Here is a 17,586-nt window from a genome sequence, read left to right as displayed (position 1 = left end):
GGGTGGGCCAAGAAGTGTGCCATCGGCCAGTCCTCATTCCAGACCAGCCTCCATCTCTCATCGTGGCAGCCGATGGTCTGCAGAGCAACGTGGACCTCTCGCCTCATGCCCGACTCATGTCACCCTTTTGCTGGTGCCAGAGCCTGATGCCGCGGAGAGGAGGGACCGATTGGCTCTCACCTGACTTCCTCCCCTGGATTCCTCTCCCCTCATCTCACGTGCTGCCGGGCACATGGGCGGACCCCTGAAATCGCTCCCCTCCTCGAGAGGGGAAGGCTTCCAGCAGGAGCACGCAAACACTTACCGCATCCCGTCTGGGCGCGCCACTCTCCCACCGAGATGCCCAGGGCCTGGCACACCGTGGCATACGCCTGGATGGCTTGGCACAGGCCAGTGCCGTTATCCCGTGCGCTGCAGAGGTCGTAGACACAGCTGTGGACGAAGGCGGTGGGGTCCACGATGGCACTGCACTCCCACAGTGGCCCGCCGCTCTTGTTGATGAAGCCACAGTATTCAGAGGTGAAATAGAGAGACTCCGTGGCAGCATCGCAGAGGCTGCAGTTGTCCAAGCAGCCAGGCGAACATTTCCGCTCGGGGTGCGGCACTTGCCAGCTCTCGCCCAGGTCCGGTACAGACACAGCCAACCTCCCGTCTGAGCGGAGGGTATCGTCCTCAGGGTCTTTATTGTAATTCCCGCACAGACCACACGTGGCATTGATATATGTGCCTGGAACGGAGACGGAGGCATAGTGTTGTCCGTCGTAAGTCACCAGCAGGCCAAAGTCAGTTTCCAGGGCTGTGGACAAGCCGCTTTGGTAGACTTTTATTGCGCCCAGTTCCAGAGAGATGGGTAGGGACACCACCAAGTCATCCACCTGCGGGAACAACACCAGAGGACTGAGCCGGCGCGTGAAGTACCAGAGCCCTCATGCTGCGACACAGTCAGGAGCCGTACAGCTCCGTTACAGCGTCTTAGGGTTAGGGTTAGGGACGTATGCAGAAGGACAGCCCTCGGTGAGCCACAGGCATTTGCCACCATGCCTGTCACCCATGCCCATTTCCCAAGGGACACGCGGGGCCCAGAAGTGCTGTCCCATGCTCTCCGGGCTGCCGTTGCGGTCTCGCCACTGCCTCGGAGGAGCCAACGTGACAAGTTTTCCCCTTTCAGCAGGCTCTTACCTTTGCTTTCCCAAAGCTGCCCTTGGGGAGGACGATCTTGTGCGAGTAGACCTCCACAAAAATATCCCTCAGCCAGGAGACAGAGGAGGCGCCTCGGTTCTCGTTCTTGGCCTCCACGTTGAAGTAGGGCAGCTGGGAGCCTGGCCAGCACTGCCTGGCGAGGAGGTAGGAGCAGGAACCCTGGAAGTGAAAGAGGAAGCCATCGAAGGTGTGGTAATGTGGATCTCCAAACACCACGCAGGTGCTGCTCTCCACCGGCACGCACTGGAAGAACTTGGTCTTCGGCTCGCATGCTTCAAAGGGGCCGCAAGCCATCTCCTGGCAGAAGATCTCGTTGCTGAAGTCCAGGCAGCGGCACTTGGTGGTGCAGTTGGCGTTGTCCCAGAAGATCTCCCCTTGACGGAGAAACTGTCCTAGAAAGACAGAAAAGGAAAAACCTATGCTACATCATTTCTCTAAGCAGAGGAACATCCTCCAACTGCACCGTGTCAGTCCTCAGAGGGGTCTGCCAGCCCTACAACCAAGGCTGCCACCAAAGTGTCCTGCTGCCGGGCTTCTCAGCTGCTTTCTTTGCACAGACTCCCAGCAAGAGCCACTCAGCAAAGCGCTGCGATCACAAGCTTCATTTTCAATGTACGGTGTGTCCCCTTCGAGTCCTACCTGCACCACAAGGCCATGGGATGGTGCGAGCGCTGTCATGAATCCGGGCTTGGTGCCGCACCATGCAGGCTGGCTAGCTTTGAAGTTATTCCTTCTGTTTTGGACACCTGCCACCATCATTCTGCTTCAGTATCGCAGGACACAAGAGCCATTTGTGCTATTTTCTCAAAGGGAAAGTCCACTGGTAAAGCTCGTGCCTTTTGGAGGCCCTTTCCAGCACCGTCGCTGTACTTGCACCATTCTTCAGCTTAGTAGCCATCTCTATAATGCCTCCGTTCACATAACTTTGCCAGTCGAAGAGCGACTCTGCCATCGGTGGCCCAGAAGAAATTCGCTCCCATTCAGAAAGCACTCATAGTACTTACAAAACCAAAGAACTGTTGATAAGTAACTTCCACACCATACGCCAGTGACGACGGGAAACGATGAGTGATCGCACAGCAATAGACTGAGCAGACTTGTTACACGGCAGTACTATAAAGGGAGGCAGGTTTGTCTGGTGAGAGACGTGAGAAGCAGAGAGAGGATGGGAGAACAAGGGTGGCAAATACCCGTGAAAGTTTTCCTCTCCTCCATATGGCCGTCTTTCACACTTCTCATGCGCGGCTTCCGCCATGTGCACTGCCCGAATTTACCTCTGCTAAACTTTTTGTTCTCTTCCCTGCCTCCTACAAATAAAGCTATTTTCTGCTTCTCTGTGACAAACAACATCTCCTCTTAGCAAGACCCACTTGCAAGGGCTCCTATGCCAACCATTCTGGTGTGGGGGATTTGGGCAAACGAGTGCCATTAGGCACAGCGGGCCCCCTCGCCTCCGATGCCTCGCACTGCATCTCCTCTCGTGGAGGGCGACTGGCTGTCCACCGTGAAACACAAATCCAGGGGTGGGATCTACCCACGCTGCCCTCGTCACGCCACCTGCAAAGCCAAGACTGGCATTCAGCCCCTTTGCAAAGTCCAGCTTTTCTTCCTGGGGTCAGCAGCTGGAAGCAGCTGGAGGGGTTGGACCCGAAACCTCTGCCGGGGCTGCAAGAGCCTCCGAGTCTCACGGGCCTTCTTCGGTACAGTTCTAAACCAAGACATAAAGAAGCCACATGTCTCAAAGTGGTGACATCTCCAGTGTCTGTCGGCAAGTGACAATCCTCTCTTGCTAGAAAGACTCCCGGAGTACAGTGGACGCTCCTGACAGTTTTATTTGTCAAATGGCAATGCAATAATCTCTCTGCAACAGTCCCTGTGCAGTTGCTGTGTGCATTTATTAATCCCTTTATAACCCCACGGTGTTGGTGACACATGCACGCACACTGTAACTGGTGCAGGGACGTGGCATTTGTCCCGCCTGGAAAACCTGCTATTCCTCCTGCAGAAACAAGGGAAATGGGACCACACCATCAGCTTTCCTACTCTGGGGGAAAGCAGAAATTGCTGTCCCCAGGTCTTTCCCGTAGCCACCATCAGCATCACAGAAAGGAATCAAGATGACGGCTCAGTGGCATTCTATTCCTGCAAAACACTCGAGCTCCATCCGCCTTTGATGTTGGGTTAGGGTTCTGCTTCTGGGCCACAGAAATGGAGGCTTACAGCCACATCATGCTACTAAAATCCCAGGAAGGGAAAAAACCTAGCACTGATGACAGTTTTGTTCGCTGGTGGTTGAAAGCAACACCGAGAACAGAGAAGACTCCCTAGTATTTATGGACCCCTCTCAGTTTTCTCAAAGCTACCAAGTCAGACCTCAGCTGCACTGAGAATTCGCTGCAAATACTACTTGCGAGCTAGGTCTGGCCATCCGTGAGCAGACTGACGTCCCCCTTGGGAGAGGCAACGCCAACGGGGACAAAGGGCAAACAACGGCTGATGACAGCTTCTTCACATACACTGCCGAGGATGCTCTCCCACCGTGCCCACGCTGCCACGAATGACAGAGATCTCTGTCCGCTCTTCAAGGCATTAGTCTTCTGCCATAGGCAGACTGACAATTATCGCTGGAAGTTGGGTGATGACTTTGCGCTGCGTGCAGCAACTCAGAGACACGCACGGGACCCAAACCCCGCTCACATGTTTCTGTCCCTACAGCTGCAGCTCGAGGGCGTGCCTTGGCAAAAACACAAATCACGCAGCAGCCCAGAGCAGTCAGACACCTCTCTGCCAGCATCCCAACAGCGTTACCTTTTGCTACACTGCGCCCCAAAACTTGAAAAAAAAAAGCAATGCCGTTTCCCCCTTACCTCTCAGGCTGCAGCCATTGGCCGGATCTATTTCTCTGCCATCTATTTTGAAAGCCCAGCGCCCAGGGACATTAACGTTGGTCGTTTCTTCGATATTGACTATGTCTGGGGTTCTAGAGCCCGGGATGCTAAAAAAGTTGGTGATATTTCCACCATTGAAGCCAGCCTAAAACAGAGAAAGAGCAAATTTCATCACATATCTTTGCTATGGGAAAGCGATGCTGCATTTCCACACTCCTCTGTCCCCCATAATAACTTATGAGGTTATCTTCTTCAGTTTTAAAGTCTCTTTTCAGGAATTTCAGTTTCCAGGTAGTTTGGATGCGAGTGAAAAGGTCAACAGGTACTACAAGCGAGATGGATGTATATTTACACATTTATGTGTAGACATATGTACGTACGTACATATAGATCTATGGGTGTATGTACTGAGTTGCCTGGATAAACTGAGGAAGCAACAGAGGGAGGCTGCCCTCATGCAGGGTACCTCTCCCCCCTCGGGCAGATGGACTGGCTGCGGCACCGCTGCTAACACCAAATTTTGGAGCACTTGTCCCACTGTGCCCAGCAGCGGGCTTGCAAGGCCAGTGCTGGGGACGTTGAGGGACTGAGTGGCATGAGTGAGCACGGATACGTTGGGAAAGCTACAGGCAGCCATCCGAGAGCTCGACAGAGACGGGGGTATGGGAACGAGAGCCTCACCTGGGCCATCACCCCACCGAGACCGGTCAGGGGGTCCCCTCCGCTGGCTGTCCCCGTAGTCCAGCTGATTTCATGGTAGTTAAATATGGCAAAAGACAACACTCCGTCTGTGATCAGGACAGCTTGGAAAGTGTTCACCTGTTGAAAACCATGAGCACATTTACAAGGTGGTACTGCTTTTCTCACACTGCTTGCCTTCCCTTCTGCCGCGTTCATCTCTGGCCCGGGCGAGACGCGGGAGCCTCGTGGTGAGGAGCGGCAGAAGCTCAAGACCCAAAATACGCTCGCGCTTGCTGCTGCAACTCTGCCAGCTCCCATCCCTGCCGCAACCTCCACCTGGGAGGACATCATCTCCAATCCAATTTAATGCCAATAGATGGCAGCATGAGAATAAGCTCACGGGGAAAACGCAATCGGCAGGATTCAGGTTGTTTCGACCGGTTATCTTCCATTACCCTATCTTAGCTTTATTCCTCACCACATTATCTTACCCGCTTCCCTTCCACATTCATATCCTACAATACCGTTAGCGGTGGATTACATCCAAGTCAGCCACGTATAATATGCGCTTTGCTTGGCTGCCAAATCCCCTCGCTACCTGCTAAATCCACTACTCGTGTTCTTCCTTTCACTTGAAATGACTCTGCATTTCCAGCCCCCCAAATTCCAGATACATTCACACAACTGCCAGCCCGGGCCCCAGGCGGGAAGGGCATGCTTTGCCAGCCAGCGAGGGCGGCATAGCCCCGAGCTCTTCCTTTTTATGGTTGTGCAGAAAGACAGAAGAGGCCTCTGCCCTTGAGATATCCTCTCTATCCATGCAGATACAGCAGCAGAGGTCATCACTGGGAACTAACGGTCAACCACTTCTCTCAGCTTTCTGCATTTTCCCGTCCTTCCCATCCCTGCCCATCCTAGACCGCTCTGCGCCGGGACCGTGCCGTGGTAAACAACTGCTCTCCCTGCCTCTGAGCAAGCAGGATTTTAGCAGGGGACAAAGCGTGCGCTGCACCTCTTTTGATTATTCAAGAGCAACACTAGGAGCCCAGCTACCTGGGTGCTGCAAACCGTGAAGGAAACGACAGCCACAGAAACAATTATCGGGTGACACGGGAAGCACATTGATCGAACCATCTCATGCTAGGAAGCATTAGGGCTTACCCTGCCAGCGACCCCCGAGCACCGCCAGCGGAGGGTCCTGAGCTGCTCCACGTTAACAACAGGTCACACGCGCTGCTAGACGAAGGGAAGATGCCAGAACCGAGGGACTGGGGGTCACTTTGCACCACTTTACATTCCCTTACAGCAAAACCGCTAGTTTGATTATTGGTGCTGAGGTGAGCACAAACTCCTGAAGATTGAGGAGGGGACCCCAGGGCTGCACTCGCTACTTGCACGCCGCAAGGGATGTCACTTCCAAGGCGCATTAGGCTCCTGCCATGAGAAATCTTGAAAACAGAGGCAAAGAAGCCTGTATGAGCTGCGAATGGCACAGTTCACACTGGGGCAAGCGGGAGAGCAAGCTAACTCCTGCATCCTTTCCCTGGGATTCCGCCTCATACGTGCCGTTTCCTCTTCACCACCTCGGCACACGTGCTCGCCTTTGCCAAGTCTCTTCCCACGACCGTGAGATCAAAAGGCATTAACACGTAAAGGCAATATCACCTGGATAGTACAACGGCTCCTCGATGGAACAACAAACCCTGCTCCGGTCAGGTGCCTCTTGGAGGGTGACGGGAGCTGACCCGTTACAGTTTAAGATGGCCGGCAGTCCTCATTAGGAGCACTTACATGAACCACAAACGTTTCCCTGTTTAGTGCTCACATCCAAACATGCATCGAGCACCCTAGCCATCTAACAAGGCTCTCCGAAAATGAACCCGTTTGCTTGGGTGTCATCGAGAGACAGTAACCACAGCGTCCCCGAGGCCACGTTTGCAAAATTGTTTTCTGCAGCTTTTCTGCATTGCGATGAATTTCCTGCTTAAGTTGCATCGTGCTATTCCATGTGCCAACCCGGAGCCCTGGCCGCTATTGAACGGGAAGGCTGCTCTATAACAAAATAAATTGCATTGTGTTGCAAATGTAATTCTTCAGGCAATACACGAATCTCTATATTGCTTGCTGTCTGCAAATATATATATATGTATTTTTTTTTCTGCAAGCGCTGCCAGGAATGGCAAAAAAAATGCATTAAATCTCAAGCCTCTCAAACAAATGGAAAAGAGCTGAACTGTTTATCAGAGCCAGCTCCTCGAGACAGAAGAAGCCAGCTTTTGGCACTCACAGTACACAGGCTAATCCTAAACAACCCTTTCCCCAAACAATAGCAGGGATCCCTCGCTCGCTATCTGCGCCCCAAGTTTCCACACAGGCCCTACCAGCGATGCGTCAGCGGTCCGGCATAGACCTCCCCACTGTCAGCTGCGGTCATGGCTCACATACTAACCACAGATTTAAAAGCTATTTGTGTCCTGAAAAACATCACACCACCATCCCCATCCTATGAGATACGACTCGTGCATTTGTGGAAATATAACAGAGCTACCACGGCCAAGTCACTAGCGTGACTCTATGGTCAGTCGGGATTGGTCTCCCCATGCAGGCAGGTCAGTTGTCATCACAAAAATGCTGTCAGTATTCCCTGTGGTTTTCCCCTTCCTATCTCGATGTCCGCACAGGATTTCAGAGCAACCATTCAACCCTTTTCGAAGAGATGCCCTTGCTGCCCTCTTGGATTAGTGCTGCAGAGAGAGCGTGTCAGCCTCTGCCACAGAAGAAGCCATCACGATTTGAAAGGAAAAGGTTTTTTTGCTAAATAAATACAAATTGAAGCTCCCATTTTTCTGACTCCAACTCCTCGGAGAGTGGATTACTTCCAAAACTTAATTTACAGCCGATTCCCAAGCTAGGGCCTTTTCTGCCGGAGCAGCCCTACCTGCTCATGCAGGCAAGGAGCAAATAACAATCTTAGCTTTGCTTCAAATTTGCCGTGGCCTTGCAAGGTGAGCTCGGGGTGCAAAACCGAGCAGGTGGACGTGAGCGGTGGGGAAGGAAGGGCAAGTTACAAAATCCAGCCTCGAGAGGATGACCAAGGAGAAGGAGGGAGCACAGAGCAGATGATTACGGCTAGCCAGCCAGACGATGAAGGGCTTCCCATCCAGCTCTGCAGCCCGTTCTTTCCATCACCCTGCTGCCTCGTGCTCTCTTTCCCTTGTGTCAGGAAGCCCCGCTCCCTCTCCCCAAGGCTGAGTACAGGACCAGTTTATCCTGAACCCATGTAGTGGGCAGACCGGATCCAGCACGGGGTGGTCAGGGCAGGGGGCCGCCCTCCAGTCCCACTTCAGGATGGGATGCAAGTGTGTGCATGCTTTGGCATGCCCCTTATTCTCTGCTCCATCCTTGGGCACCGCTTGCCACGTCGCAGTCTCGGGAGGAGCCTGCTCTGTGCACACACCCTGAGCGCACACCCCTCGGCACGCTCAGATGCTGCGCACGCAGGAGGCTGCTTTCTGCACTGGGCCGGCAGCTACTGGGTGCTTCTGGGTCTTGCCCAACACCCTGGCCCCGTTACTGCCATGATAACGTACCTTCAAACAGAATCCCTCTTTATAAACTGATGGCACAGGAGCGAGTGGGAGCCTCGAGTAGTTTATATCACAACAGAGCTACTGTTCAATGCCAAAACTTTGGCTCCTTTATAAAGGCCTTTCTTCTGAGGTGCCTGTAGCCCCCTGCGCAAATACCTCTGTTTTATCACTGTGGAAGCACAGGCAAAGCGAGGGTCGTATATCACAGCACAGAGGAAAAATGAAATGGGCATTTGTATCTAACAAAAAAATCACCACACTATGATCAAGCCAAAAACTCCTAACTGGTGTCAGAGCCTTGTTTAGACATGTTGCCTACAAACACTGAAGAGGCGATGCTTTCCCTGGAGATCCGAGAGCAGGGAGCGAGGCTCGTAGGAGCTCCCACGGGAGAGAACGAAAGGACTGTGGTGCTCCTCTGCCCGAAAGGGAATTGAGGAGCGGGAACACAAAGCGATTCGCTCAACTTTACGCACAAAGGCCAGAACAGTTTTTCATATATATATATATACACGCACACACAGAGACATATACTCAACCATCAAACACCACCCATCAAGAAGCACAGCTGATCGCTCTTACCGGAGTCGTGCTGCTTCCTCCGTAGAAAGTGACTTCCTCCCAGGTGACGATGAAGATCCAGATGGCGGAGAAAGAGGACATGTCTCTGAAGTGCTTGCGGATGTCTTTGGAGGCTCTCCTCAGCAGCTCGGGTTCTGTGCTTTCCCTGTAGTAGATTTCTCCCCGGATGCCGTTGTGCACGTCCGCCCAGAAGGGTGCGACGAAGGCCCGGCCGTCTGTCAGGGGGAAGGCTTCTGGCGTGAACTGGCTGACTAGCGCATTGAAGGAAATCACGCCGTTGTTGTTGACCTGCACAAAGAGGCCCGCTTTCGTTTGAGCAAGCCTTTGCAGGTAGCAGAAAGCTGCCGGTTTATCAGAAAACGTGGGGTGAGCAACTTTTGGCAGAAGGTGGCTTATATACCGACAGCCGGTGAGACAGCCTGACCGTCCGGGCAAAGATGCAACTTCATCCTAGGAGTGGTGGCCAAAGGCTGAGTGCAGGAAGCCCCAAGTGGGACAAAACCTTGAAAAGTCTGCAAAACAGGGCTCTTATGGGCCAACACAGGAGAGACACCCAACAGAGTGGGGTTGCACCCGGCTCGGCTGGGACCCTGCCTCGGGGCCCCGGGTTTGCCCAGCCTTTGGAGAGCAGCTCTGCAGCACCGAGAGACCCCAACGTATGACACGGGTGGCTGCATGGTATGAGGGCTCCCAGGAAAAAGCTAAAGCGTCAGGCCCGCTGCCTTCGGTTTTGTTGTCTGCAACAGATCCTGGGGCATGACGCCTAGTGCCATGGGCAGCGTCCCCAGAGTCTGCCAAAGATGCTCCCCATAACAACAATTATTTTTCTAAAGCATGGAGAACAAGTGGCCCTGCTGTCCTGGATGCTGAAATCTCCCACCACACAAGGGTTCGAAACCCCCTCAGGATTACTGCTTTCCCAGCACTGCCATGTACAAATATGAGCCAGTCAGGCAGAGGAACAGATGAGTCTTTGCCTCTCGTCTGAACCTGTGGGGCTGGCAGGTTTATATCCTGCTTTGGACCGGGCATACCCACAGAGACCAGCTCGCCACAAAGCACGGATGTGCTTGGGATCTGGCATACGGTCATGCTGACTTAGGCCCCTGTTTAAGGCACTGTTTTGATGCGCTCAGGTGAACCTTCTCTTAGCCCAGGCTGGAGCAGGCGGTGTCCCCTTTGTCAGGCTTTTGCTGTGCTGTCATCTGAGAACAGCAGCAGCCTGTCCTTGTCTCGGGCACCTACATACGGGTCTAAACCGTTGCCCTTTCTTCTCCCCTGTGGGTCTCTGCATGTTCTTGTTTCTTGTCATGTAACAGGAATAATGTTCCTTGTGTCAAGGCCTTAGCTTTGCTGTACCGTTTAATCACCTACAAAGAAAATTTATTGCCTTTTATATTCCTTCCCCATGAACATTAGCCCATTAAATATACCTTTGACTTTCTTAATCATAAAACCTATCAGTTCATGAAATCTAAGAACTTGTCAGGTAGGTGCTAATAAATCTTTTGATTCCTGACGACAGGGAGAGTGCGTTTAAAATGCGGCTGCTAATGGCAAGGAAAAGAATAAAGGGAAGGTCTGCTTCTCCACTTACATAAACGCTTCTGTACGGGGCTCCAAAAAAGATGAATGGGATGGAGATCTTGATCTCGGGAGAGCTTCCATCATCAACTTTGGGCGTTTTTGTGTCGTTCTGCCAGAACGGATACAGACTCGCCATGGCGTGAGCTGGAAGGAGAGGGAGAAGAGAGTCCTTATGGCAATGTCAGGACCGGTCCTGACTTTAGAGCAGCCATGGCGGTGGCCCTGGGGTTGCCTATCCCCAAATGTTGACCTCCTGTGAAGAGCGAAATAGCTGCCTTGCCCTCACCTTCTTCCCCGGTGCAGACGCGCTGGGGATGCCGAAGGTCTGCTGGCCACCAGCCTGCGCCTGAGCCACGCGAGGCTTCAGGGTGGGGGTGAAGCTCTATGCTGCGCGCTTGAGGCAGCAGCCTAACAGTGACTAGCTAAACTGGTACTTGGCCACGATGCCATATTCTGCATCTTGTCCGCTGAGGGAAAACAGCACCAAAACCCAGCATCGCCAGCAGCCAAAGGTTGTCTCAAGCCAGGGCAGAGGTCCTAGCTCTGGGACTGGCTCTGGGACAGGGTCGTCAGAGAAAGCATCATCCAAAGGTTATTTAGGGCAACGGCAAAGTGACCACAAGATGTGCATACAGCTTGCAGCTGCACGTTTTGCTTTCCATGTGACCGTGATCAAGTCATAATGCCTATGTCTTGGCTTCACATCGGAGCAACAAGGACAACAGGTCCACCCCCCCCCCCTCCAGGATGGACAGGACTTGCTGTTTCAGATGCTGAGGTGCTCAGGTACCTGGGGAGCGAACAACACTAAGACCGACCTCCAGAGCCACGCTCCTGGCAGTGGCCACCTTCCTCCTTCCTGCACGGCAGAGCCCTCCCAGGTGCCATGGACGGCCGTCCCTGCCGGACCCCCAGTGCTCCTGCCGCTGGGTTACAGCCCAAGGTGTCACAACTGCTCCAACATTTCCTGGCAAAATTAGGTTTCCTGCTAAAATGCACTGCCAGTGAACTAGTAGGAGAGTAATTGTCTCTCCTAAAAATACTTCAGAAGACGGTTTTGATGTGTTTCAGTACAAGCCTGCCACATTCTACCAGACAAAAATCCATTGGCTTGAGTCGAAAACGGGCACTTCTAGCCCTAGGGTACATGTCCTTTCCCGTTCCAGCCCCTTGCCAGATCTCTGCTGTCATCTCATGCCCTGTTTCTTCCAGTTCGCTACCGGTGTGGCTCCTCACAGAGCAAATGGGGATTTCACTGGGTTTTCCTCCCCCTCCTCCCCTCTTTGATCTAGAAAAGCAGCGCCCTGTCCTTAGGACATTCAATCTTGGCCGACATGAGACACCGGGCTCTGAACAATCCCGGCTCTGTTCCCCTGGATTCAGGACACGTTTTTATTTCCTAGGCCCTACCCTGCACTGTTCGGGGGCCTCCAGCCAAGGAGAGCTTGCTCTGCGCCCCGCCGTCACAGACGCAGGAGAGCCTCTCAGTGTTGCCTGAGCTGGGGGATGCTCTCCCCTAGCTACCCTGAGGATGCTCCCTGCTCGAAACTGTCTGGAAGCAGGGAGAGTTGCTGTCTGACCCTTCTTCACAGGCTCAACTGGTCCAAATTTCCTTGGGGAAGAGGAGACAAAGGGAAGCCTGGCCTAACCCACTGGCATCCTGACTTCCTAAGACACACACGCACGTGGCCCGAGTGCTCCGCTGGACATAAAGGGAGGCAGCGTGTTACGGTGTCCGAGCCGCAAGCCTGGTTTCACAGATATCTCCAAAGGGGTGCAGCAAAACTCCTGGCTGCCAGGTAGTAAAACAAGTCATTTCACAGCTGTTACGCACCTGACGAGTTATTACAGCTGAGGCATAGCTATGAGACACGGATTTAACTTCTTTTTTAAACAGGAAACTCAACAAAAACTTCTCGATGCCAGCTTCTTTAGCACTACTAGTGCGACACTACCGTACCTTTGCATGCATCACCTCATCCAGCCAAGCAGCCCAGCTGGCCCCACTGATCGTGATTTTTGCCCCAGTGGCATTTCACATGGGTGAACTGGTGGCCTCGTTTCCCGCATGAGGAAAGAGAGCCACAGCTTTTGCCTGAGCTGTCCTCAGCCTGATGGCAACTCAGCAGCTGACCAGAGAAACGGCTTCCAAATTTCCTGACTCCCCAGCTCTAGGTTCCCTTGCTAGAGGTCCTCAAGCTGGCCACACATCTAGTACCAGCCATGCGGTGCACATCTGCCACATTACCAAATTACAGAGGCTTTTCCTGTCCACACCAGCTCCGCTTGCCCTTCTTCAGATTGAAACATGACAAAGATTAATTACTCCATGAGGCTAGCGAGCTGCTCCCGTGCTTTTCAACATCATAGAAAACCACAGCTCGGAAGGGGACCCTGGCTGCCAGCTGGTCTCACCTCCTGCCTAAAGCAGGGCTGACCCCGTGGTCACAGCAGGTTGCTCAGGGCCTCATCTAGTCCAGATGTGAACACCACCTCTTCACAAAACGAAGTGCACACCATGAGAAATGGGGTACAAGTGAACGGAGAGGCTTCCTGCTGCAGGCTGCAGCCCCGCAACCCTGCCAGAGGCACCTCCACGTCTGCTGTCGGATGTCCTCCGCGAGCACCCCAGGGGAACCTCACTACCCACAAAACATGACGTTTTGCTATCGCTCACCCAAGTTGCCCTTTAGGCCCTGGGTGTAGGTTGGTCAGCCTGCTCAGCAGTCCTAACACCAGAAGTTTTTCAAATTCCTATTTCGTAGAGACTGGCCAGATCATCACAACCTCCAGAATGCCCCATGTGTGCACACGCAGCCATATAAATGATATATGCAAGCATACGTAAAACGCTCACCGAGCTCAACAGCCTCTGTGGCCTGTATATCCTGCTGGCTTTGCCAGCTTCGTATTCAGCTTGGCGTGCCAGCTCCTCATTTAACGTAAACTATCGTCGCTTCATTGCTCTCAATGAAGTGAGGGCCATTTGCGCAGGCTGCCGATCCATCTCCCGTGACACAAGCTGTCACTCGTGCAAAATTGGCACCCGTGCTTACCCACGAAGTTGCACCAATCCCTCTGCTTAGCACTCACCCTTAAACTCAGCGGTCCCTCCCTGCCTTCCTCCCCATGGGAAATACTAAGTTCATGGTGGTTCTTGTCCTTGCTGCAGCCAAGGGGCTGGGCGTGTTTTCCAAGCCCTTTGTACTTCTGGGGTCTCTGCTCCGAGGCGACCGCTTTCCCAGCACAGCTGACGAGCGTCAGCCTCCCAGCGCAGGAGCAGGAGATACTCACCTCGCTGCCGCACAGTTATCACCAAAAGGGCCACCCAGGTTCCGAGAAACGATCGCTTGTTCATCCTACAGGAAGGAAAGAAACCTGGACATGCATCACATTGGTAGGAAACCGCATCCTCAAGCAAACCCCGGGCGACGCGGAGCGCCGTCGCTTCCCGAAGCCGCCTGACTGCTGCCGACATACGGACGTTTCAGAGATGGAGGTCCCTCGCCCGCCAGGCAGACCTGAAATGCCTACCCCATTAAGTGGTGTAATGAGACTTCCCTGGTGATAACAGCAAATCGCCCTGCAGGTATTGTCAAAGCAAGCCCATAACCACACAGAAGAGCTGCTGCTAATTTCACGCAGCGTTTGAAGTTGTAAATAGTCCCGGCTCTCCGTGGGCCATCTATTCTCCCCATAGGTCAAAAGCAATTCCTCCCTGATCCGCTTAGTGTGACGATGGACGCTTCTGCCTGACTTGAAGGGGAACAGCTTCGCACTGCTCCAAACGCGAGAGCCGATGCAGAGCCGCGGTGTGCTTTCTTAGTTAAGGGGCTTCAGACACCGCTTCAACTAATCCTTTGCACTGGCCGCTAACACGATCGCTTACCATTTTTGATGAGTATGGAAGAAGCACAAACATTTACACAGCTGGGCAACTCCTTGCTGTACAGGAATCAATGATAGAGAGAGAAGCAGATACAGGGCTGGAAAAATCAAAGCGAAATCCTGTACTAGCTTTAATTCCTTCTGTGCCTAATGCAATTTGTTATTCATTATTAATCCAGTAGAAAATATCACTAAAACACCTGCTTTGATTTCTTTGCTTGTCGCTTCCATTCATTACACACAGGCACGGCTCACCTAGAGCTCCCAGGAAGGTATCGTGTGCTCCCAGCGTGCACGAGCCCGCTGGAAAAGTACGTGAACAGCTTCAGACACAAGCTCTATCTATGCATTATGTGCAGCCTTAGTTTCAATACCAGACTCTCTACCTTCTCAGCTTTATACGTTCCATGCATTTCAGTTGCGTGGAGGCACCGGCTACGAAACCCAGCATCTCTTTATGTTCTCCCTATAGATCTGTTTCTATAGTGTATGGGGATCAACAGATCCAACTCCTTCTAAGTATACGCACATACATACAAAACGCATAGAGCGTGGGACTACGGCGGGGAACATGCCGTTGTCTGTCCCACATCGTTTCCGCTTGACTCCCATTACCGGGAGCTCGGAAAGCGTGAAACAGTGTGGAAGGAAAGGTCCTTCCTGCTTCACCGCCCGTCAGCATGCCACTCGCATCAACGTTGGCCACAGCCGGCTTCCAGCAACCACGTTCTGTGTTGAGAAAAATTCATTCCCCCAAGGAAAAGTTTTACCACATTCCCTACCTTGGAAAGATGAAAGGAGGACGACAGAATTTTGTGTAGATTGTAAATCTGAGTCACTGCGGATTCATTAGCAGAGACTGGGCAGACAATGACTAGCAGAGACTATGGTAGACCAAGAACAAGAGCGAGACTGTCACCACTTGGGAAACATGACAGACAATAAAGAAAACGTTACTTACCATATTGCATTCAAAAATACAATTTTTTAGTTATGGAAAAAAATTACCAACCTGTTTCGTAGACTAGAGGAGCAATCAGGTCTGAAATTTTAGACCGATCTTGGTAGACCAGGGAGAAATCCTATGTCAATGGAGAATGCATGCCGGTCCTCCTTTGCCAATTATTGCTGATGACTGAAATGATGTCTCACTCCCCTTGCGCTCGCAAATGAAAAGTCCGTTTTCTTCAGTGCTGTTCCAGGGCTGGAGGAGTGTTGAGTTGCAATCACAACTGTTGCCCGTATTGATAACCAGCAAGCTAATCTGGAGATCAGATTCTGGCCTGGAGTGGGAGAGAAGCCTCTTTCTTCCCTAAAAGCTCACCCCCTTCAGGTGGATTCAGATGGAAATGTCAGCGAGCCGGAGCTGGGCTCACGGCTGTGCTGCTCAGCATTGCTTTTCGCTGAAGGAAAAAAAAAACAACTCTCAGAAGAATTGAGCCCCTTCCTCCTTTGTGTAAGTGAAAAAAAAAGCCCATCTATATAATGTTACAGGATTAGCATTAAACAGTGCTAGGCTTAAAGCACTGTTCAAAGGCAGCGCCCCAAAGTTTAAATGGAGTTACTTTTCCATCCAAGTCTTGCTTTACTTTCTGTAATGCAACTTAGTTCTGCTTTTACAGGTGGAAGAGGAAAAACTTACGTGGTGCAGCGTGCTCTCTCCAAATCTGCCGGAGAGGGTTTCAGTGCTGTTGCTGCTTCCACCCTCTCTGGAAGGACTGACTGGCGTTTTCACTCGAGCCAGTGGGGAGTTTCACTGAGGGACTGCTGTGAGCATTATTACTGTTTTCACTCGTACAACCTACAGTTTCCACAGGGATTTTCCATGCCGCTGGTGCCTGGGCTGCATGGCACACCCACAGGTGCCCACAGCAGCCGGGGAAGTTTGCTGCTGAAGTCCTCTCTTGGCACTACCTCCCTTCTCTTGCAGATGCCCACAGCCCAGTCTTTTCTCTAACTCCATCACCCCTGCCCTCCACCTCTAATGGCAGCACGTCTCTGCAAGTCCAGGGGTTTTGCTAGACACACAACTACCCTGAGGGCCAAAACGGTGGGCTGCAGGTGTAGCTGAGGTGAAGACGTGTTGTTCACAAGCGTGCAATTACATGCTTTGCGGGACAGGGACATAACGGGCTGAGCGAGGATGTCCTGGCCCTCCGTGCCCTTGCCCTGTGGCCACCGGAGCCGAGTAACTACCAAGGATGCTTATTTTTCCCTGGCACTCGGTGGCGGCTGCTGCTTGGTGAACGTTTCCACCCGTGCAAACGGGCCGGCTCCCGCACACTCTTGCTGACTGCGCGGGAGCACCGCTAGCCCCGGAGAGCAGCACCTGCCAAAGCTTCGCAGGCTGTAAGCCTCAAACTGCGTTACACAGACCAAAGCTCTTCCTCCGAGCCCAATCTGTAGCCTGAGAGAAGATCTCTGCTTTAATTTCATTCGCATCAATGTCAGATGAGAGAGGGAGAGGCAGAATAGGGGCCGAGGGGTAAAGGAAGCCGTTGGCAGAGCCCCAGGAGAGAGCTGACTTTTACAGCCTGCGTTAAGGCTCAATTAACACAGGCGGTGCTCCAACCCCAGCAGTCCGTCGTGGGAAAATGGCCACGTACTCACGGATAAAACCACATAGCCCAAAGAAGAAGGATTTTCCCTTCTGATTTTTTGGGTGGGGGTCTTTTGCTACCTGTTTTCCCTGCAAGGAGGTAGGTATTCCTCCTGTGCTCCTCATACACCCGCTCCCCGCCCTTCATGAGGAACGGAGAGGCGACAGGAATGCCAGCAGTCAAACAAGAACCACCTAAAAGCCCTGACTTTTTTCCCAGGACCCCAGGTGCTCCTAGAAATGTGTTTAGTAAGTTCACACCCAAAATGCCATATCTTACCTCAGCAGTTTCTTTTAGTACATCAGGGCACCAGGCAGTACAACGCCTCCAGAGCAAATCCCAGAGTGTGCTTTCTCTTCATCCTCCAAGCGTGGCCTTGCTAGCAGGAAGCTTCTTTTTTTTTTTTAATTTATTTTTTCCCTTTTCTAAACCAACCACTACTTGAGGAGGGCAGGGGGATTATAAAGCACTGACTGATATTCCAGGGGCATATTTCTTCCAGCCTGCCACTCCATGCACCCTGGCTCTTCCTTTCCCTCCCATACAAATTTTAAACGTTACCAGCCACAA

The 17,586-nt window shown here is 52.5% G+C and overlaps 1 protein-coding gene and 1 long non-coding RNA gene across 5 annotated transcripts in view; one reads left to right on the top strand and one right to left on the bottom strand.

Moving 5' to 3' along the window:
* Positions 1 to 17,586, bottom strand: part of TECTA (tectorin alpha) — a 35,111-nt gene that overhangs the window by 14,994 nt on the left and 2,531 nt on the right. For 2 of the 4 annotated variants that reach the window (XM_041125245.1, XM_041125247.1), the window contains exons 3-10: positions 15,429 to 15,819; positions 13,823 to 13,887; positions 10,539 to 10,672; positions 8,942 to 9,229; positions 4,770 to 4,907; positions 4,068 to 4,233; positions 1,180 to 1,592; positions 305 to 875 (exon numbers count right to left, since the gene is read on the bottom strand). In XM_041125245.1, the coding sequence (XP_040981179.1) occupies positions 305 to 875; positions 1,180 to 1,592; positions 4,068 to 4,233; positions 4,770 to 4,907; positions 8,942 to 9,229; positions 10,539 to 10,672; positions 13,823 to 13,886 (1,774 nt within the window). In that variant the 5' untranslated portion in view covers position 13,887; positions 15,429 to 15,819. Of the gene's footprint in view, positions 1 to 304; positions 876 to 1,179; positions 1,593 to 4,067; positions 4,234 to 4,769; positions 4,908 to 8,941; positions 9,230 to 10,538; positions 10,673 to 13,822; positions 13,888 to 15,428; positions 15,820 to 16,058; positions 16,481 to 17,586 lie in introns of those variants that run through there. The other 2 variants (XM_041125246.1, XM_030022129.1) reach the window with 2 other exon arrangements.
* LOC115344584 overlaps positions 11,049 to 17,586 on the top strand; it is a 19,092-nt gene continuing 12,554 nt past the window's right edge. The window contains exons 1-2 of the long non-coding RNA XR_003924563.1: positions 11,049 to 11,062; positions 16,495 to 16,496. This is a non-coding gene — a long non-coding RNA (uncharacterized LOC115344584). The remainder of the gene's footprint in view (positions 11,063 to 16,494; positions 16,497 to 17,586) is intronic.

Source organism: Aquila chrysaetos, chromosome 8, assembly GCF_900496995.4.
Source record: "Aquila chrysaetos chrysaetos chromosome 8, bAquChr1.4, whole genome shotgun sequence".
NCBI classification, from domain to species: Eukaryota; Metazoa; Chordata; class Aves; order Accipitriformes; family Accipitridae; genus Aquila; species Aquila chrysaetos.
The sequence above is the reverse complement of the archived record's forward strand: the minus strand, read 5'-3'. Positions and strand labels throughout refer to the sequence as shown.